Below are 23,135 nucleotides of genomic sequence, written 5' to 3'. Positions count from 1 at the left end.
TAAAAAAAAATAAAAATAAATATGGCGGGCATGAAATGTCAAAAATTTGCCAACTAAGTTTCTATATGTATTTCCATATATAAAGCAATAGTTCTTAAAAACTATTTAACACAAAGTCCAGTGCAGTAGTGTCTAAACTAGACCAGGCCTGTACCTCAGACACCAGCTACTAATATAATTGATATAACTACAATTTACCTCTCTAATACAATAATAATAATATTGCAAAATAATATATTGATTTTATTGCAAACCGTACCAATGATATACATATATATTTGTAAGTAACCGAAACTTAGTATGTAATTAGAGTGATTCAAGAGGAAGGTTTATATATATAATACATGTACACCCGAGCGAAGCCGGGGCGAGTAGTAAACAATAAAACAACATATAACATAATTGTATTCAGGATCATTTTATTAAAATTATATTTACAAAATCGTAAATTTTGATAACTCATTTCTACATACCTATGGCAATACAGTATCTAGACTAATTGTCTATGGTGTGACGTGCGAGAGGGACGCAGTACATACAGTTAAAAACTATTACAATTCGAGTTTCGTTACTAGGTTTAATAATGCAAAAATATATCGTACCGAAACCAGCAATTTATACTAAGCTAACTCGAATTTTTAGTAAATTAGCTTCTATATGCTAAACTGTTTAAAATGGTGTTTTTTATATATATAATAACAATAAAAAAAATATTAAGAAATATATAAAAATAACGAAGTTACTGAAAATTCGAGTTAGTATAAATTGCTGGTTTCGGTATCTTCTTATGCATACATTGATGTTGTATTGAGGTGAATTTAAAAATACAATGTCCAAATACATTAGGGCACTAGTGTGTTCCGTCTCTCTCGCACCTCAGACCCCGTACAATGCTTTACAACCTTGTGTACGTCTGTACCGATAAACAATAACCGCTTATTTGGTGCTTACATTACTATGGTACATTTCCTTTAGGTAAAAACCTTTATAAAAGTTTCTATTGTTATTCTAAGACATCTAGTCCGGAAAAGAGACTGTTTTGTCTCATTCTTTCCATATATTTTCCCAATTTGACAGAATGGGACAAAACACCAACAGTAACGTTTACTGATTCTCTGTTGACGAATACCAATAACAAACTAAACAGAGTCTTTACTATTGGGTGTTTTGTCCCGTTCTATCAAATTGGGAAGATATATGGAAAGAATGAGACAAAACAGTCCAATATCTAAAACAAATTTATTATACCGTGTCTTTACAATTATATACATATTAAAACAAACAATAGTGCGCACCAAACGTAGCGTTACCCGACTGCGTCCACAGAATAGTGTAATGTAACCAACACTTGACTTAAAACTAATTATTTACAATTATCTAACCTTTTCTAAATATTACTAAAATGGAATTAACACCTATACTTCATTTTGGAATAAATATCATACCTATTATACAGATATGCGCCGAAATGTCAGAAATTACTATACAATATATTTATATATACATTTTCATATTAACACATATTGACTAATCACGTGATACCGTCCACAAGACTCACCTTACTGTAAAGCTAATTAAAGTTTGCCAGCGAATGTGCATGCGAGATACGACTTTAAGTTAACGGCGTTAAAATTCGAATTGGATTGTACCAATCATGTTCACCCATTTCATCTACAGTCCTTACTGATACAGTAATTGATTGGAACTTTACTGATGGGCGACTGATTTTGCTAATGTCAGTTAAATTCGTGGCTTGTGAATGAATAAAACTTGACACTTGAAATGTCAAAACATGACATTTCAAGTGTCAAGTTTTGTCAATTGAAATTGCAAATGTCAAAATGACATTTTTGTCATAATTTTATAAGAACTTTATAATCTGAATTTAATTGTATTGATAAATATATTGAAGGAATTAAATTGATATAGTGTTACAAACAGACAGGCAAGCAGCATAGTATCGACTTCACTGACGAGTTTAAAGCCATCAATAGTAAACATAGAAATGATATATATTTCACATGTTACTTGTATTTCAAACTTGTTATGTTCAATATTAATTAAAAAATCAACGTCAGTACCTATATATTGCAATATTTACAGCAACCCAGAATAACATGTGAATTACATACATTTCTATATATGAACGTGTCACATTGTCATACAATCGAAATAGTATCACTATTTCTTAATTATTGCTAATAAATTTTTATTAAAACATATTATATATAGAGAAATTTACATACAATTGTATATAGGAATGGACGTTTCAAATATATCAATTAATAAATGCACATAATATGTTGGTTTCTTTAAAAAACTGTAATTTGATTGTAACATAGTAAAAAGCTAAATGGTTGAAGTTGATGGAAACGAGTGGAGACTGTTTACGGAAATCTACGGCATATCTAAATGGAGCTGATGGCACGATGTTGTTAGGACCTATCTAAAAAATACAACTTAATCATGTTCAGCTCTATGGATTTACAATTTAGTTATTTTGTTTTATAAAGCACTGCATGTTATTGTTGTAAATACACAAAACCTGGCAGGTAAAATAGGTCCACTGAAATGTTTGGTGCGTTATATGACGGGATAGAAAAGTGGAAAGGAAAGGACTTTTCTAGCTGTGGGATCATTGTATGGTGGTTGTACTACCCCTTGGATTTGATTTGGTGTGTTACACCCCAGATGGCAACTTTAGTCGAATCCTAACTTACTACGTGTCAAATATACAATTTTGTAATGAAATCAGGAATCATAGGAATACTATATTGACGTTAGTTTTTTGGTATTCAATTGACGTTACTGTGACAGCTGTCAAAATGGGAATGTCAAAATGTCAGTGACTGTACGAGTACTTTGACATTCAATCTTGACAGCCGTCCAGTATAAGAACCTGGTCGTAGACGTAGCAAACGGCGAGTTACAACATTTTTCAATGTGAAAAATGTTTAATAACCCTTTGGATATATTATATCACGACTTACGAAATATCTAGAACCAGTACATGTTTTGGTATGAAAGAGTCAATGTCAACTTACACTGTCAAACTCGTTATCAGCTGTTGACAGAGTTTGCCGTACTCCCTCTGATCTCCCGATATCCGCCTCATTTTGAGACCTTTCTTCTCTTTCAACTTGTTCTCACAAACCACCAACTCGATCTGGATTCCGCCGGAATATTCCAGATTTAGGAATCCCGTTAACGCCTCTGTGTCGTCGCTGTCTTTTTGGTCGTTCGTTTCTACGAATATATTCTGTGGCGGGACCCTTGTATTGATCGCGTCTTTTAACAATTCTACAATTCTCTGCGAGTCCAACTTCGAGCAGACCGTCGACAAACTGACTTCGTAATACTCCTGCATGCAGGAAACCTTCTGTGGACTGAGCAGAATGGGGATTTTCTGCTCTTCGGGTCTACAAACATCAGTCAAACGCAGATCCATAGTGGAACGCTGCAGTTTGTCAATGTCTTCGTTCTCCTGGCCTTCCTCGTCGCATTTTTCTAAACAATGCCTGCTGCTGTCTCTAGGCATATATACATCTTCGTAGTATTCTCTAACTTCGCCTAGAGTCCCCTGAGCGGAGAATGAAGACCTAGGAGTTTCGCCTTTCTCCGAGAAACTTCCGCGGCCGAAATCGCTCCGCTCCGAAAATGACGACCTTCCGTATTCGCCTCTCTCTGAAAAACTGCCCCGATCTGAAAAGGAGAACGATTCTCGATGTTCTGAAAAACTGCCTCGATTTTCGCTAAAACCCGAACTGATCGAGACGATGTTGGAGTATATCGACTGGACGTTGTGCTCGCAGTTGGGCGACGCATTAGCCGAGTCGTTACTCAAAGAATCGTCACTGAATCCGAGCGACTTGTCGCTCCCCCGTCTCGGGTACTTAAGCTCTTCAGTCAAGAACCTGGTGCCTTCATCCTCTTTGGGAGACTGCATTTCCGTGTCCTTTTCTGACTCAATATCTTTGGGTACTTCGATAGGGGGTGGCGGTTCCGTCTCTTGGCTCACTTTCCTGCCGATACCTTTAGTGATCGACGGCCGATCGTCCAGATCTGAAGGTTCAGATATGACGAACTGAGGTAAGGAATATTTCATATTATTTTCTAGACTATCCATGCTGTCTTCCGACGAAGAAGCGACTAACGTGATCTCCGACCCTAAGCAATCCGTCAGACTTATTTGCGGATGAGTGGACACATAATTCTGGAACTGTACGTTCCTGGTGTCCTGGAAATTTCTAACGTCAATACTTCCATTGCCTATTTCCTCCTGAATCATGTCTAGAGGAGACCCTGGGTTTGAAATGGGGGAGTTGTTCAGAGATCTGTGCGTGACCATGTGGATCTGAGGATGTACCATAGGATGTAATTGAGGGTAGGCCTGACCTGTGTCCATTTCGACGTTGCTGCGAAGGTCTAGGGGTGTCGCGCTAGGTTGGGGGGTGCCTCTAGTGATGGACCCCGTGTGGAGGTAGCTTAGGCCTTCGGTGATCTGGTGGAGCGGCGAGCCCGGACTGGCCGGCGACGTATGGCCGGACAGTAACGCGTAGCCGCCGAACGACAACGCCTTCAGGATCTCCTGCGAGATGTTCACGTGCGGCAAGTACAGCGTGTGAAGGTTTATGCCCAGCTTCAGCGCCGTTTCCTAGAAAAATACAATATTAATAAGTTTTCTGGAGTACTTTAATCAACAGTTAAATTACATCGATTGAAATGAACGTTTCCAAATTGACGTCCTTACTTAATAATTGATAAAAAAGATTTAGTGTTGAATTTATGAAAATTGGCGCTTTTGCATGATACTGATGAAATCAGTCATCATCAAGCCACAATCAGAAATGGTATCCAATGTACATGACAATTACAGCTATCAGTAAAATTATCAAAGGATCATCCTTTGATGATTGTATTGTGCTAGATTTTTTTTTGTATATCTGATGGTAAATGGTTACCGTAGATTATGGACGTCTGACGTTGTCGACCCTTAAGAAACCTTAATACACTCTTTTAGAAAACTTCTTGAAAAACCCCATGCTCTAAGTGCGTGAACAAAATCCTCTGAAACCGCACTGTCCGAGAGCACTTCGGTTCTAGCGTGTGGGGATGAATTCCCTGTCGATGACTTGTAGTTGTATACCTAATAGTTCGTTAATATTTATAGTATAAACAGCATTACAAATTTTTTTGGTTCTTCGAGCCGGGTACTAGTGAGGCCGGATATCTTATTTTTTTGGTCCTTCGAGCCGGAAAATTGCGAGGACAGTGGTACAGGGTTGGGAGGGTTTTGGTTGTGGGGTGATGTCGGTACCTGCGTGAGGAGGCCGGCTCGCAGCAGTTCTCTGTCGGGGCAGCAGGCCAGCAGCGCGCGCGCCGCCTCCGCAGACAGCGCCGACAGCTCCAGAGGTGGCGGACCACCCCCGCCACCCCCGCCGCCACCGCCGCACACGTGCGCCGGCGACCCTGTATACCATACTTTACACGTTCACTATGTAACTTATTTTATTTAAAAGAGCAAAACAAAAAATTTTTGTTCATTCTTCTTGTGATGGGGGTGTGTGGGGCACTGTGGGAGTGTACTGACCCGGCATGCTGCCGACGGGCGTGTGCAGCCGCGAGTCAGTACACGGGGGTGTGTGGGGCACTGTGGGGGTGTACTGACCCGGCATGCTGCTGACGGGCGTGTGCAGCCGCGAGTCAGTACACGGGGGTGTGCAGCCGCGAGTCAGTACACGGGGGTGTGTGGGGCACTGTGGGGGTGTACTGACCCGGCATGGTGTGTGGCCGCGAGTCAGTACACGGGGGTGTGTGGGGCACTGTGGGGGTGTACTGACCCGGTATGCTGCCGACGGGCGTGTGCAGCCGCGAGTCAGTACACGGGGGTGTGTGGGGCACTGTGGGGCACTGTGGGGGTGTACTGACCCGGCATGCTGCCGACGGGCGTGTGCAGCCGCGAGTCAGTACACGGGGGTGTGTGGGGCACTGTGGGGGTGTACTGACCCGGCATGCTGCCGACGGGCGTGTGCAGCCGCGAGTCAGTACACGGGGGTGTGTGGGGCACTGTGGGGGTGTACTGACCCGGCATGCTGCCGACGGGCGTGTGCAGCCGCGAGTCCAGCGGCGGGGAGGCCCCCGCAGCGCCCCCACTTCCTCCACCTCCACTCCGTCGCTCCAGGCCTCGCTGTGGACGGATAAAACATCACATTGAAACTCTTTCTTGATTCGAAGACACAATATATAAATGTTCAATTAATGTACTAACTAATTACATATTTTCTACACGTGCCAAATTTACTCCTTGCAACTTCCTAGAACTCTCATCGCATGGCACGTGTAACATTATCAACGCAGCTGCGCGACCTTCGAGCCGTTGCTACGTGCAGCAGCACGTGTACACGACCATATAAGGCCGAAATATCCCCTCAATGAAAAACACTTCTATTGTGTTTCTCTACTGTATCATTTCAAGCTTCCAGTTTCTCGACGAAGTAGGTCCTAGACCTAAACCGTAAAGGGCCGTGTACACTTACCCGCTTAACACGTTAAACGGCATTGCAAAAATGACAAAAATACTTTTTTTTTGTATGAAAAAAAGATCTTTTTATGACATCGGTAAACATTAACACGTATTTTGATGAAATGGATGGATTGAAATTTTCTAGGAAAATAAAGAAAATTCATTTCGGTCACCAGTGACTACTGTGGCGCTGTGGGACAAACACATTTTCTATTCGCATGCGCCGAGAGGTCATTTTAGTACTACAAATGTATGAAAATTTCACAAAATTTTAAAAACATCTCAAACACAAAATGAGTCGAGACACGGGTGACCTACGCGGCGCAAAGATCCAGATATTATGAGCTCACCGGTGACCTACAAGACGCTAGATGTGTTAAAGGATATTAGACAAAAATGCGAGTTAACTTTATAACAGAACTATACCAAACTTCTTGGCCAGCTCGGTATTAGCAGACTATATAATCGGGAGAAGCTTGTGGTGTGTACGTTACCTGAGACACTCTTAGTGGTAGCTGCTGAAGGCGTGATCTGATGCGGGAAAGGAGGTGGATGATGGGAGTGGTACCGACCTGCAGCTGCTGGTACTCGAGCCGCGCGGAGGCCAGGTCGTGCAGCGCGCGTGGTGGAGAGCTCTCTGCTCGTCGGACGGGAGAGTACCGCTCGGCATGCTCGCGCGCTGCGGGGGAATGTACTAGTTACACACACGGTCACCACTCACCACTCCTCCACTTGATTTACATCTATTTCATCCCACTAGTGTAATCATTACATAGTATAAAACAAAGTCGCTGTCGCTGTCTGTCTCATATGTATGCTTACATCTTTAAAACTACGCAACGGATTTTGATGCGGTTTTTTAATAGATAGAGTGATTCAAGAGGAAGGTGTATATATATATATATAATACATGTACATCCGTGCAAAGTCGGAGCGAATTTATTGCAATTTTTTTTTCTTTTGCGAGAAATCTTTATCTTTCATAAGGGCCCCCTCACAATGTTTTATACGGGGCCCCGCCAAGGCACGCCACGCTTCTGACTAACATCTTGTCTAGTCATTACATATAAGATCACTCTAGCTATCTGTCCCTATGTATGCTTAAATCTTTAAAACTACGCAACGGATTTTGAAGCGGTTAAGATAGAGTGATTCAAGAGGAAGGTTTATATATATAATCCGTGCGAGGCCGGGTCGAATAGCTAGTGTTACACAAAAAAAATGCATTGATAGTAAATCAGCCACGCGCGAAATAACTAATTCAACACTTCTTACTCCTTTAAGATTAGAAGTGACAGTTAAACATAAAATGATAAAACTAATTTCTACGACACATATAGCATCTCTATATTCGTTATACTACGATTAATATCACAAAACAAAGCACACCAAGTGGGACTTAACTGAATAAAAAGAACAAAAAATTTCATGCACGAAAATATCCCACATATAGTCAAGTTATGTATTTCTAATATAAAAAAAAAAACTACACACCACAAGTGCACACTACATAAATGCTAATAACACGCACACACATACAAACATAAAATGTGTAGTTAATGATATTATGTGTACTTACTTTAATTCACAAAACATACCTTTGAAGAAAACAATTTTAACAAATCGTGTTTCGACTCTTTAAAATTACGAATGCAGGTTGAAAGAAAGAGACGGAACATAACCTCAAAAATCGTTTACTAGATGGTTTATCTAAATATATATAACTCAAAGCTGACTGACATAGTGATCTATCAACGCACAGCCCAAACCACTGAACGGATCGGGCTGAAATTTGGTATGCAGGTAGATGTTATGACGTAGGCATCAGCTAAGAAAGGATTTTGATTAATTCTACCCCTCAAGGGCATAAAATAGGGGATGAAAGTTTGTATGAAACTTTGTAAATTTTAAACCGATCGGGCTGAGATTTTGAATGCATAAAGCTACTATAACGTAGGCATCCCCATAGAAAGGATTTTGATAAATTCCCCCCCTAAGGGGATAAATTAACGCGAGCGAAGCCGCGTGCAAAAGCTAGTAGGTTTATAAACTTGTGAAAAAGCATCTCACGTAAAAATGGCCGCCACCAATCATCCACATCGCCAATATAATGATGTTACAAACCTGGGACTACCTCGAAAGAAATATCATAATTGTACTAGTAGTCTTGAATGTACGCAAAAAACTTGACCACTGAGGTTAGTAATGACCACGTTACTAGTTCTAAAAATAATAATTGAAATAAGTAATGAAGTAAATGAATACAAAGCTTTATGAACATTTTAAACCGTAACTCCGTGTTAATTCCCGCGTACCGTAGCCGTGAAAATAAAAAAAAAGAACAAAAAATTACCCATTTCCTGTACAGTCGCTAGCATTTGTAGTTTGACTCTCTGAGGTCCGGAATACTTCCGCTGCCGAGTGTACTGACTTTGGTTATAACTGGTGCTGGGCGTCTGGAACGAGGGTCCGCTGGCAACCGGGGTACCACTCGTTATAGATCCTTGGCCTTGATATGTATTCATTGGGGTACCGGTGGTTATCGAACCAAAATTAGGCGCGGTCCCAAAACTAGTGTTGGCTCCTACATTGATTGCTGGGGTAATAGTTCCAAAGCTGGTGCTGGCACCAAAATTAGTATTTGGATTCATGGGGGTACCAGACATTATGGATCCTTGATTTTGTGCAGCCATTGGGGTACCAGACATTATTTGTCCTTGATTTTGACCACTTATTGGTATTCCTGATACTATAGAGCCTTGTGTTTGGTTGCTTATAGGGATCCCTGACATAATAGACCCTTGAGTTGGAGTGTTCATCGGTGTGCCAGACATAATCGATCCTTGATTTGGGGTACCAGATAAAATTGAACCTTGTGGTTGGCTCATCGGCATTCCAGGGATAATTGATGATTGATGTGGGGGATTCATCTGGACTGTCATTGGTCCTGGGGTTTGTTGACCCATCGGGGTCCCCGTCATTATTGATCCTGGGTTTTGGGTCAAAGTGCCACTCATAATGGCACCGGGGGCCATACTTTGCGCACCGGGACTTGAATACTGTCCTAATAGCGTTTGACTAGCGATTGGGGTACCTCCCATTATATTGCCTTGTGGTATCGTTTCTAAAACCGGCTTTAGACTGATCTGGTTTTGATTTTGATAATTTGGGGTCCCGGCTGTTATGGACCCCTGTGTGGGGCTCGGGGGCACGCTTTGCGCCCCCGTCGGGGTGGGTGGACCTTGGTATTGACCTTGTATGGAGGGAGGCAGGTAATTCCTCTTCATTCGGGCCTCGACCTCCATTACTAACTCCGGACTTATAACTAAAAATTAATGTGTCAAAAAAATAACATTAGCAAAAAAAAAGAATGCAGTTTAGCGGCATGCTGCTATACACTACTTAATAAAAAATCAAACAGAAAAATAAAACACTAAATCCGAATTAGCGAATGCATATTTAAGAATATTACAGACAGTGGATGATATGTTATCGTTTGGTGAACAGGCGCAAAATCTATTAAAACTGTTCAAGCTTATTGAATTAAGTAACATTTGGCAAGACATCTAGGCCCGCAGTATTCAGGCCCCCCTTGTGACCCGACATGATCTATTATTTATTATTGAATATTTTTTTGTCAACATACTTCAGAGTGCATATACATACATACATATATAACATAGAATCTTATCACTGGATCTGCAATTTGTCGGATTACAAGATACTCTTTTGTAAAAAATTCCGGACTATACGCAGAGGACCCTTAACAACTTGTCTAGTCATTACATATAAGATCGCTCTCGCTATCTGTCCCTATGTATGCTTAAATTGACAAGACATCTAGGCTTATAGTCTTCCTACATAAACTTACAAATATAATAGTGGACCCGCGGTAATCCAGCCCCCCTTGTAACCCGACATGGTCTATTATTTATTATTGAATATTTTTTTGTCAACATACTTCATAGTGCATATACATACACACATATATATGTAACATAGAATATTATGACTGGATCTGTAATTTGTCGGATTACAAGATACTCTTTTGTAAAAAATTCCGGACTATAGCGGACCTTTAAGCAGCACTCTATAATCCGACAATTTCGATAGTCCGACACTGCCCTGCAAAACGTTTGTCGGATAACCGGGGGTCCGCTGTATATATACAGTGGACCCCCGGTAGTCCGACAATCATTTTGCAGGGCAGTGTCGGACTATCGAATTTGTCGGATTATAGAGTACTGCCTAAGACCCCTTATAGTCCAAATTTTTTTTATAAAAGAGTACCTTGTAATCCGACAAATTATAGATCCAATGATGATTCTTTATATTATATACATATACAGTGGACCCCCGGTTATCCGACAAACGTTTTTCATACCATCGTATCTGTCGGATTATATTAGTCCGTATATAATCCGACAAATTACAGATCCAGTGATAAGATTCTATGTTATATATATGTATATATGCACTCTGAAGTATATTGTCAAAGTAATATTCAATAACAAATAATAGACAATGTTACAAGGGGGGCCGGATTAGACAGGGGCCGGATTACCGCGGGTCCACTGTAATTATATTTGTATATAATTAATTAATTATAATTATATAATGAATACTGTATATATTAGCTAGCACATTTTACCAAATAAATCTTTGAAAATCTCATTAAATCCTTTGACATTTGAGGTTTATGAATCGTTAAATATACTTAGTAATAGTTAACTAACAGCGTTCCTTACTTAATATATGAAAACTCCAGAAAATGTATCCCAAAAGCCTGTATTTATAGCATTTAGTAAACACATATTGTTCAGGCATGTTAACATGAGTAAGCAAATGTATAAGATAAGTATCTTATATATCTATTTATATTCTTATAATATGCAAACGCAGTTCTGAAGCAATAAAAATGTAGCAAAAACTTTCTATTTTAACAATAAAATTTAATCTAAAAGAGTAGAGCATAAGTTATTAAAGCATACGGGACAAAACAGAATGCGGAACTCTTTATCGAATACCATATTTCGGAATTGAAGGTTATTCTTGTATGTTATTTTATTGTAGACATCATAAATAAACACACCGCTTTACGTCCGATGGTCGCGGGTTCGATTCCTCGCACGGCACAAACATTAATTTTTCTATTTAATTAACGACATGTAGGTGCGAGCTACGTTGTACGGTTGGTAACGCAACTATTGATTGGATCGTACCAGCAAAACGATATTACAGTTTTTATTCGTTATTATTGAGAATAGTTACACTGTTACATCATGAGGCTCCTAATGTTTTAACAATTGAAATGTTTTTGTATTTTTTAGATAACGTATTTTCTTATTTATCTAATTATTTAAATAGAATACAAATAATTTATTCAAATAAACTTACATTGAAGCTCTTTTGAATACTCATCACATTTTTTAATCTACCGCTCATTCGAAAAGCTGTCTCATCACATGAAGAACGAGCAAGAAACTTGCGTGTTGCTCTTTTAAATAATTTTATTATTACTTTACATTTTTAAGTGTGTGAATACAAACCACCAATTAGCACTAATTCAATTAAATACTCAAATAGAAAAAATATAGAATATATAACCAACTGGTTAAACAATTAATAAGAGGAAATCAGTCGTAGTGATTAGAGCAGACCAGTCCCTACAAGCAGCACCCGTTCTCGAGTATGACGAGTATGACTAGGTTTTCATTGAGGGAAAGGGGAGGACATACACTCCCACCTTCGACATAAATATTTAGTTATAGTTCTAAGCGCAGTATTAGTAAAAAAAAATATGTTAACAATCTAATTTAAAAAAATCAACCTTGAGATCGCATTATACAACTATATATTTTGGAAAAAAAACCCCCAAAATCAACTTAGATTATAAAAAAAACTATAAATTTGTGAAAATGTTTGATAATACCTGTATTTTACTAGTATGGCTGTTATCGTGACACTACTCCACTTTGTAAAATATTTGTAATATATTTGGGTTGCAATAAAGAAATTTAATTATTATCAACCTTCACTACAGATCATCATCATCTGCTTCTTCCTTATCCCATTTATTTGTGGTCGTAATGTTTTTCTCTTCCATTCATCCCTGTTCGCAGTCATCTCGTTATTTACTCCCTTTATCATATCATCTTTCACACAGTCCATCCATCTCTATTTCGGCCTTCCTCTGCCCTTATAACCATCCACATTCATATGTAACACCTTTCTTAAAATATTATCCTCATTCCTACGCATTACATGTCCATACCATGATAGACGATTACTCTTCAACCTCTCCGACACCGGCGCCACTTTCATACTTCCTCTGATGTATTCATTCTTTATCTTATCCATTCTTGTCACACCACACATCCATCTCAACATTCGTGTTTCAGTTGCATGCAGTCTTTCATCCGTCGCCTTTACGGGCCAGCACTCTGATCCATACAAGACAGCAGGCCGGATCATGGTATTGTAAATGTTTCCCTTAAGCTTAAGGGGAAAACTCATCATTACACATCATACATTTTGAAAAAAATATCAAAAAAAAAACGGTTGCATGTTTAAAAATGAGTATTCATTATAGCTAGCAGCACAGAAAATTATGCTCTACTCTTCAGACAATAAACATCAAAATACGTGAGCGGAATGTAAGTGAGGCTGTTGCAGGGTAGGGTAGGGTAGGGGTGACTGACCTGGCGGCCGCTCGGTGACCGTGAGGAGGCCGGTCCTGCGCACGCGCAGGCTGCTGCTCGACGACGGCGACGTGCTCGGCTGAGAACAACCATCACTGTCACTATCTTGACGACCTCGGTGGTCTAGCGGTCTAGCACACCGCTTTACGTCCGATGGTCGCGGGTTCGATTCCTCGCACGGCACAAACATTTGTATTCATGAGTATAATTGTTTGTATCGATCTGGGTATTTTCTATGTATAATATGTACGTATTTATGACAAGAGCTATAATTCTTCATCGGATGACGAACTATCTAGTGACATGTTGCATGTGCAATGACCCAAACGAAACTAAACGCAGAATTTGCACGCCGCTTGTGTACGTTGGAACTCTTGGGCGGTCAACGGTCACTAGAACGCAGAACTCTGACCGCTCTCTGTGTGCGTGGGCTCTTAAGCCTAATTTACACTCAGCCCGAGTGGGCAGATACTTGAGCACGGTAGTGAACAGCGCGAGAGTGTAAACACGATACTTCCCATGCCACTCGCGCTGCCCGGCGCTCCCTCGATTGTAGGTTTTTCGTGCGCGAGTCAAAGGACTGGCAGCGCGAGTGGCAACGTGTGTTTACATTCAGCCTCGCTCAGTTGTCGCCCGGCAATATTTCCGGCAGCGCGAGTGGCAGGGGAAGCGGCTGAATGTAAACGTAACATTAATGGGAACATTGAATGACGATGGGTGTGTATAAGTGGAGAAACATACCATAGAGCCAGCACAGGAGGTGGCGACATTGGCGGCGTCCTCGGGCGTGGCCATCGTATGTCGCTTGCTGCTGCCGCGGTTCAGCATGTATCTGGTGACATTCAAAATAGAAATAGAAATAATCTTTATTCAAATAAACTTAATATAAGCACTTTTGAATAGTCATGTTTTTTTTATTCTACCGCTTATTCGGAATGCAGATTCATCACAAGAAGAATAAGCAAGAAACTTGTGTGTAATCTTTTAAATAAATATTGATTTACTTATATTTATTAACAACAAGGATTAGGCATGCGACAATCAACATAGAAACCGCTACGTACTTAATCTCTGTTCAATCAGATAACATTGTCAGCGTTATGAATTTTAAGTTAGATATTTTCTACAAAAACATTATTATCATTTAGAAATTATTCAATTTTATAATAAGCTTTTTTACAAAGAAAATATTTTATGACACATTTGAATTTTTTCTGGCAAATTAACTACAGAGTCTGGAAGTTTGTTGTAAAAACAAAAAACAAAACAACATTATGTACCTACCTAACGTCACGCTCTATACCTGTGTATCACTTTTTTAATAATGGCAACTCGGTTTTTTCTTTTTTATTGCCACCCTAGGTTCGTTTGACATTTGAACCGGCTGATGACTTAGACGCCATGATTGATCGTTGCGACCCAGTAAATGAGTGCAATTTAGCGTTTATTTTCCCTTCAATCTAATATTGTTATTGTTAAACTTATGCCTTCGACAATGTTTGAACATGTTTGCCTTCTCAGCTGGTTAATTTTTTTATACTCATAAATAGAATACACTTTTATTTAGATCTAAAATAATGATAATTTTAATAGATACAAGAAAAAAGGCAAATTAATTTCGAGTAAAAAATATAATATTTACATACAAATGAACTGTTGAACTGTGACTGGTAATCATTTGTCAATCGGTTGTGGTACGGACAGAAGCCAAAAGCTCTCGGTTCTCCTGTGAGAACCGAGAGCTTTTGGCCTCTGTCCGTACCACATCCTCACCACTGTAGCGTTATATATGATGTGATGAGGTGTCGCTACATAATACCTATATTGATTATCGTAATATTTAGGTCGTAAGTATACCAGTGAAATAATTGTACTATTTATTGTACGTTTGATGGCTGAATCGCTGCAGGATTTACAACAGATGCTGAACGGCCTGGCTGAATCGTCTCAACGCATCGGTCTTCGGATGAATTTGGTCAAAACCAAGATCATGTTCAATGATCGCATTCGTCCGGAACCGGTCGCCATTAATGGAGTATCTCTCGAAGTTGTTCAGGAGTATATTTATCTAAGGCAAACGCTCCAACTAGGTAAAAACAACTTTGAGAGGGAGGCCAAGAGACGAATACAGCTAGGCGGGGCGGCATTTGGGAAACTTCGTCAAGTCTTCTCGTCGTCGCTACCACAAGGCCTTAAGACCAAGGTTTATAACCAGTGCGTCCTACCCGTTATGACTTACGGTGCCGAAACGTGGACACTGACGATACGACTGGTCCACCAACTCAAAGTCGCTCAACGAGCTATGGAAAGAGCTATGCTTGGAGTTTCTCTGAGGGATAAAATCCGAAACGAAGTGATTCGCCAGAGAACTAAGGTCACCGACATAGCTCTTCGCATCTGTAAGTTGAAGTGGCAGTGGGCTGGTCATATCTGTCGCAGAATCGATACTCGCTGGAGTAGGCGTGTTCTAGAGTGGAGACCGCGAATTGGCAAACGTTGCTAGGTGGAGCGATGACTTACGTAGGGTTGCGGGTAGTAACTGGATGAGAAGGGCTGAAGATCGTGCCCAGTGGCGTGCCTTGGGAGAGGCTTATGTCCAGCAGTGGACTGCAGTGGACTGATGATGATGATGATTGTACGTTTAGTTGGTACTGTTGGCTTATTAGTACCGCGTACATTCGTCGCGTAGTCAGAACGTAGACTGAACTGTTATACACTTAACTTAAATCATAATTTAAATAGTACAGACTAAAGGTCTCAAGTGTTGACAGAAATAATACAAGTGTAGGCACATGTCTTTACACGCAATTCTTGCTTAAACATGTTCATACTTAGTCTCATTCGTAAAAGTTATTACGGAGATGTATAATGTAGTGTGTACAGTGTAGTGCGGTGTATAGAGAGTAGTGTGTGTGTCTAGTAGAGTGTACAGTTACCTGCAGAGCGTGGAGTCGTAGGCGGCGTCTGCGGCCTGCTCCTCGGCCTCCGCCGCCGGCCGGCCCGCACCACTGTCTGACACCTAACAGAATACACAAAATGAATAGGAATATCAAAACGGCACAGATACAACAAATAATTTAACTGTAACTGTGGAAGCTCGGGAGAAAAAAAATGTTGGTATATTACTAGCAAAATGTCAGATCAACATTTCAGTGTTTTGTCAGTGTTAACATTTCAGATCAGTGTTGTGTCACACAACACTGCGAGTAACGAGACCTAATGATAGACTATACACACCAATGTGTCGATTAGACTTACATAAGAGAAATGTATACTGTATGCCAATCAAAGTGTACAACAATCTTCCAAGAGAGATTAAAGAACTGGGGTCTCATACGTTATTCAAACGCAAACTAAAGAATTGTCTGTCACTTGGTAATTTTTACAGTGTCCAAGAATATTTGAGTGGCACAAGCGCCTTCACGTAATTTGCATGCCTGTATGGTAAATATTGCTGATCAATCAATTTCATGTGGCATCGTATTAATTATAGTACTGTACCAATATTTCGCAAATAAATTATTTCATGCTCCATTTATAGCATGGGTTCCAGGGAGTCTTTGCGAGAGTGCTTTAAGGAATCAAATATCCTCACCGTTGCTTCTCAATATATTTATGAAAACATCATGTATGCCAGGAAGAATATAGACAGTTTCAAAAGAGTTAGTGATTGCACTAATAAAAGCTTACGTAACAATAACAAACTGATTTTACCTAAATGTCGTTTGGCTAAAGTTAGTAATTCGTTTTATGGCAATTGCGTAAGGTTTTACAATAAAATACCAGAGTCTGTTATAAATCTGCCAGAAAAAAGATTTAAATGTCAAATAAAACACTTCCTTTGCAAAAAAGCTTACTATAAAATTGAAGAATTCGTTAACGATAATAATGTTTTTGTAGAAAAATTTTAAATACATAGCACTGACAATATTATCTGATTACACTAATAATGAGTGCGTAGCGATTTCTATGTTGATTGTCGCATGCCTCTTACTTGTTACACTGTAATTATTTATATAAAAAAAACATCTATCAAAAAGAGCAACACACAAGTTTCTTGCTCATTCTTCTTGTGATGAATCTGCATTCCGAATGAGTGGTAGAATCAACATATGACTATTCAAAAGTGCTTGTAATGAGTTTATTTGAATAAAGATTATTTCTATTCTATTTCTATTCATTTCATTTCATTTCATTTCAATCTTCCTTGGACGAGCATCCGGGTGGTTGCTCTTTTCAGCAGCAACGGTTGTAGATTCCCCATCTGACCGATCTCCCCTCCAATTTAAACGGGGATCGAAATTACGACCAGTCAACATTCGACCCCCTAAGGATCTCAGTCGCATCCCTCGGGCAGTTGACCTTCAGCCGCTCCATAAGTTTTTACGTCAGTTTGGACTGCCATTTGCATTCGTTCAGTTTTTTTTTTATTATTTTATTATTTCGGACTACTCTAATGCTGTTTTTTTTCGGACTACTGTAATGCTTTGGCCTTTTTACTGCCATTTGCACTCGTTCAGTTTTTTTCGGACTACTCTAATGCTGTTGTCCGCAGCTGGCCTTTACAGCTTCACCGGACGTTAGGGGGCGAGTGCAGATGGCACTCCAAACCCGCGGAAGGATTTATGGAGCGGCTGAGGGCCGACTCCTGCCTGACAGATATGTCTCGTTTAGTGAAGCTGTAAAGCTGTGGCTTAGAATTGTCTTAAAAATATTAATTAATTATTGAGATAACGGTCTGGGATGAAGGTGGAGGGGGGGGGGGGGGGGGGTTAGGGGGAGGGGAAGTAGGGGGAGGGGGGTTAGGGTTAGGGGGAGGGTGGTTAAGGGAGAGGTGTTTAGAGGAGGGGGGTTTAGGGGGAGGGGGTTTTAGGAGAGGGGATTTAGGGGGAGGGGGGGTATATTGGTTATAAGGAAGCGTTGCGACATGGTTCATGACAAGTAGGAGTGAGGGGGGTGTCAGGGAGGTATGTCGTGTGGCGTGGTACTCACGTGGTGCGGCGGCGCGGAGTGGCAGCAGGCGCGGTCGCGGCCGCGGGCCACGTGCGCGCCGCCGTCCGACGCGCGGCGGCCCAGCGACGACGCTGCGGCACACGCACCACACCTCACACCTCACACCTCACACCGCGCACCGCGCACCACAGCGACTGCGGCGCCACCACCGGTGGTGCCGCAGTCGCTGTTACTAGACCGGTGGGTCTAGTGGTATGGCGCGCCGCTCTACGTCCGACGGTCGCGGGTTCGATTCCTCGCACGGCACAAACATTTGTATTCAAGAGTAGGATCGTTTGTGTCGGTCTGAATGTTTTCTATATATAATATGTATGTATTTACGAAAACAAAAATATATACATTTATTTGTATCAGTTATCTAGTACCCGTAACACAAGCTTTAGCTAGCTTAACTTGAGTCTAGATGGCGCTGTGTGAATTGTCTTGAAATTATTATTATTATTATTATAATGTTGTTAGTTTCCTTATTTATAGTACGTTTCGCTCAGACACCACCAAGTCTAGAGTCTTTCTTAGCAAGGAAACAAATTTTACATCACCTGTGTTTCCAGCTTTTTGGCACTAACTAATGTTGTGGCACTGCTTATTAATAGTGCCATATAGCGTTGGTTGGTGTTAGCACTAACTAATGTTGTGACACTACTTATTGATAGTGTCATATAGTATTGATTGGTGCTAATACTAACTAATGTTGTAACACTACTTATTGATAGTGTCATATAGTATTAGTTGGTGTTGGCACTACTCATTGATAGTGCCATATAACGTTGGTTGGTGTTGGCTCTAACTAATGTTGTGGCACTACTTATTTATAGTGTCATATAGTATTGGTTGGTGTTGGTACTAACTAATGTTGTGACACTACTTATTGATAGTGTCATATAGTATTGGTTGGTGCTGATACTAACTAATGTTGTGGCACTACTTATTGATAGTGTCATATAGTATTGGTTGGTGTTGGCACTAACTAATGTTGTGACACTACTTATTGATAGTACCATATAGCGTTGGTTGATGTTGGCACTAACTAAAGTTGTGGCACTACTTATTGATAGTGTCATGTAGTATTGGTTGGTGCTGATACTAACTAATGTTGTAGCACTACTTATTGATAGTGTCATAAAGTATTGGTTGATGTTGGCACTAACTAATATTGTGACACTACTTATTGATAGTACCATATAGCGTTGGTTGGTGTTGGCACTAACTAATGTTGTGACACTACTTATTGATAGTGTCATATAGTATTGGTTGGTGTTGGCACTAACTAATGTTGTGGCACTACTTATTGATAGTGTCATACAGTAATGGTTAGTGCTGGCACTAACTAATGTTGTGACACTACTTATTGATAGTGTCATAGTGTTGATTGATGTATACACTAATTAATGTTGTGGCACTACTTATTGATAATATCATATAGTATTGGTTAGTGCTGGCACTAATAAAATTAACAGTGTTGTAGCACTATTAATAATGTGTGGATATTTATTTGGTGCTTAAAGCTGAAGTGCTGCTGCACGGCCGGCAGCTTTTGACAGTGGTGTGATGTGTGTGTTGAGTGTGATGAGTACGCACCATGGGTCTGCATGGCGTGCGGCGGCTTGAGCAGGTGCTGGTCCTTGACGCTGAAGTACCGCGGCGGCTGGTGCTGCACGGCCGGCAGCTTGGCCGCCAGGTTGGTGTGCGGCAGCAGGGACACCGGCGCGCCTGCCTGCTGCTGCAACACGTATGCCCAAGCTCAACATCATCTCAATATACCAGGTGTTGTATAGTAGAACAAGTAGAATAATGAGATATCCAGATGATCCCTCCATGTCCTCCTCCGTTAAAAACCCAGATGATGTAGATATTTCATCATCAGCATTTATAATTCTAGGATTATAGACTAGCAAGATATAAATTTGATATTCAAGAAAGAATTGACTTAACGACTTATTCAGTTTAGTCTTAATTTGAATTCCAAAATACAATACAAAGTTGTATTGCTTGGTAATAGATATCAGGATTAGAACAGCAAAGCTGATAGTGCAGCGAGTGTTGGGTACATACGTTGAAGTGCGCGGAGACGTAGAGGGGGGCCGCGCGGAGGTCGGCCGCAGCGCCCAGATCTCCGCCCGCCTGCAACGATATTAGATACATTCAATACAAATCACAAAATCAACACTTTATATCACAGACACGTTACAATATTTAAATTTTATGGTAAATAGCTGCTTTACACAACATGTTCTTCGACGCACTTCGTTAGAAAAAAAACTCTCTTCACCGTCTCCGCGGGGCCTCCGGGACCCACGCGGGGCTCCGCCGCCGCCACCACGCACCACGAGTGCTGATGATGATGATGATGCACTGATGTGGTACCTGCGGATGTGGTCCCTGCGGATGTGGTTCCTGCGGATGTGGTCCCTGCGGAAGTGGTTCCTGCGGATGTGGTCCCTGCGGAAGTGGTTCCTGCGGATGTGGTCCCTTGACGCGAAGTGGTTCGCTGCGGATGTGGTCCCGCGTGGCGGCAAGTGGTTGCGGGCGGCGGATGTGGTCCCGTGACTGGGATGTGGTTCTGCGGATGTGGATGCGCGTGGTCCCCCGGAAGTGGTTGCCTGCGCGGCGTGGATGTGGTCCTCGTGACTGGAAGTGGTTCCTGCGGATGTGGTCCCTGCGGAAGTGGTTCCTGCGGATGTGGTCCCTGCGGAAGTGGTTCCTGCGGATGTGGTCCCTGCGGAAGTGGTTCCTGCGGATGTGGTCCCTGCGGATGTGGTACCTGCGCGTGGCGGCAGTCCCCCGGGCCGACGGTGTGCCTGCGGGCGGCGTGGGAGTCCCCGGGCGTCCTCGTGACTGCGGATGTGTCCCTGCGGATGTGGTACCTGCGCGTGGCGGCAGTCCCCCGGGCCGACGGTGTGCCTGCGGGCGGCGTGGGAGTCCCCGGGCGTCCTCGTGACTGCGGATGTGTCCCTGCGGATGTGGTACCTGCGCGTGGCGGCAGTCCCCCGGGCCGACGGTGTGCCTGCGGGCGGCGTGGGAGTCCCCGGGCGTCCTCGTGACTGCGGATGTGTCCCTGCGGATGTGGTACCTGCGCGTGGCGGCAGTCCCCCGGGCCGACGGTGTGCCTGCGGGCGGCGTGGGAGTCCCCGGGCGTCCTCGTGACTGCGGATGTGTCCCTGCGGATGTGGTACCTGCGCGTGGCGGCAGTCCCCCGGGCCGACGGTGTGCCTGCGGGCGGCGTGGGAGTCCCCGGGCGTCCTCGTGACTGCGGATGTGTCCCTGCGGATGTGGTACCTGCGCGTGGCGGCAGTCCCCCGGGCCGACGGTGTGCCTGCGGGCGGCGTGGGAGTCCCCGGGCGTCCTCGTGACTGCGGATGTGTCCCTGCGGATGTGGTACCTGCGCGTGGCGGCAGTCCCCCGGGCCGACGGTGTGCCTGCGGGCGGCGTGGGAGTCCCCGGGCGTCCTCGTGACTGCGGATGTGTCCCTGCGGATGTGGTACCTGCGCGTGGCGGCAGTCCCCCGGGCCGACGTGTGCCTGCGGGCGGCGTGGGAGTCCCCGGGCGTCCTCGTGACTGCGGATGTGTCCCTGCGGATGTGGTACCTGCGCGTGGCGGCAGTCCCCCGGGCCGACGGTGTGCCTGCGGGCGGCGTGGGAGTCCCCGGGCGCCGCCGCGGCCGCGGTGGCGGGCCCCGCGCGGGGCTCCGCTGCCGCCGCGCCTCCCTCGTCGAACTGCAAAACATTTATTTTTATACCAACTTTCAGCCCTATTTCGGCTACTGCAGCCGTGTTCCGATTGGAAGGTGTAATAAAATATTAGGATATGAATACATCTTACTCTTCGAAATTAGACAAAGTTTCTAATACGAATTACTAAAAGCGGCAATCTAAATCTAATGTACTTAGAATTCTTTGAAGCATTTGACGTAGTTGAACATACTAAACTTATTGAGAAATTGGCCCCCAAAAAATGCCCTGCCCACTAAATTAGTGAGTCCAAATGATCTTCAAGACCCTTATCTGCTTAGCTTTGTTAGCTTCTTATTTTTTAAGTATTTTAATTTGACACAGTGTGATTAACCTGGGAGTGCTTAAGGGATCTAAACTTGGACCTCCAATCCTTCCTAATTTCTTCAATGACACAAATAGTCCAATAAAATTAAAAAATAATAAAGGCTAGATGTTTAACATTCGATATAAATCGCTTATGACTCACATCGCCGCCAATACATATAACTGCATCGAATTTTATGTTAATCATAATAGGTTTATTATCGCTGAACATATGATTGAGTTACCTTCTCGAGACTATCAGCCGCGTCGGCGAGGTAGTCTGTGGCGCAGGGGATGGAGACCAGGCACTCTTGGGATGAAGCCTCCTCTGCATCCATTTGTTCGTCCTCTGTGTTCTGCTGTCAACATATAACCAAAGTAGTTTAAAGTCATTGTGATTTTAGTTTTACTCAACAATTAAATTACAACTTTACTACATAAATCATTAGACACATTTTCGATAGTACCTTACAACTAGTGAGATCTAATGGCTGGCCTGTTGTGGAGTCCAAGGAATCTGTAACAATATATTTACTAACTAGTATAAAATTATATAGTAGCACATCAAAGTTGCTATAAATCAAATAAACAATGAAAGATTTATGAACTGGACGGTAAGGATAAAATATTAATATAAAAAAAATTTACGGTCGTAAGTGGCACTTCAGCCACTTACGAGGACGACCCCTAAGGGGACGCAGTGTAGTCTGGTCAGTACCTCTGTGCTGCAGACTGTTCCTGGCGCTGGAGCGTTGCTGCAGCTTGTCCATCAGCAGGTGGTAGATGGCCGAGATGTGATCGAAACGCTCCTCCTGCACGCTCTGTGGTACACACCAGACATTTTGTACATCTGTAGCATCATTA

At 42.3% G+C, this 23,135-nt stretch overlaps 1 protein-coding gene across 1 annotated transcript in view; it reads right to left on the bottom strand.

The window, feature by feature from the left end:
* Window positions 1–2,684: 2,684 nt before the first annotated feature.
* The window catches only part of LOC131842307 (uncharacterized), a 69,780-nt gene continuing 49,329 nt past the window's right edge, over window positions 2,685–23,135 (bottom strand). The window contains exons 9-24 of the mRNA XM_059190845.1: window positions 22,990–23,092; window positions 22,739–22,788; window positions 22,517–22,627; window positions 21,822–21,950; window positions 20,290–20,358; window positions 19,816–19,957; window positions 18,217–18,308; window positions 16,161–16,243; window positions 13,966–14,056; window positions 13,225–13,303; window positions 8,877–9,848; window positions 7,096–7,202; window positions 5,929–6,187; window positions 5,591–5,848; window positions 5,318–5,469; window positions 2,685–4,654 (exon numbers count right to left, since the gene is read on the bottom strand). Coding sequence (XP_059046828.1) covers window positions 3,041–4,654; window positions 5,318–5,469; window positions 5,591–5,848; window positions 5,929–6,187; window positions 7,096–7,202; window positions 8,877–9,848; window positions 13,225–13,303; window positions 13,966–14,056; window positions 16,161–16,243; window positions 18,217–18,308; window positions 19,816–19,957; window positions 20,290–20,358; window positions 21,822–21,950; window positions 22,517–22,627; window positions 22,739–22,788; window positions 22,990–23,092 — 4,311 coding nt within the window. The 3' untranslated portion in view covers window positions 2,685–3,040. The remainder of the gene's footprint in view (window positions 4,655–5,317; window positions 5,470–5,590; window positions 5,849–5,928; window positions 6,188–7,095; window positions 7,203–8,876; window positions 9,849–13,224; window positions 13,304–13,965; window positions 14,057–16,160; window positions 16,244–18,216; window positions 18,309–19,815; window positions 19,958–20,289; window positions 20,359–21,821; window positions 21,951–22,516; window positions 22,628–22,738; window positions 22,789–22,989; window positions 23,093–23,135) is intronic.

Source organism: Achroia grisella, unplaced genomic scaffold, assembly GCF_030625045.1.
Source record: "Achroia grisella isolate CSIRO2021 unplaced genomic scaffold, CSIRO_AGI_Agris_v1 utg2156, whole genome shotgun sequence".
Taxonomy (NCBI): domain Eukaryota; kingdom Metazoa; phylum Arthropoda; class Insecta; order Lepidoptera; family Pyralidae; genus Achroia; species Achroia grisella.
This window is presented reverse-complemented; position numbering and strand designations above follow the sequence as displayed.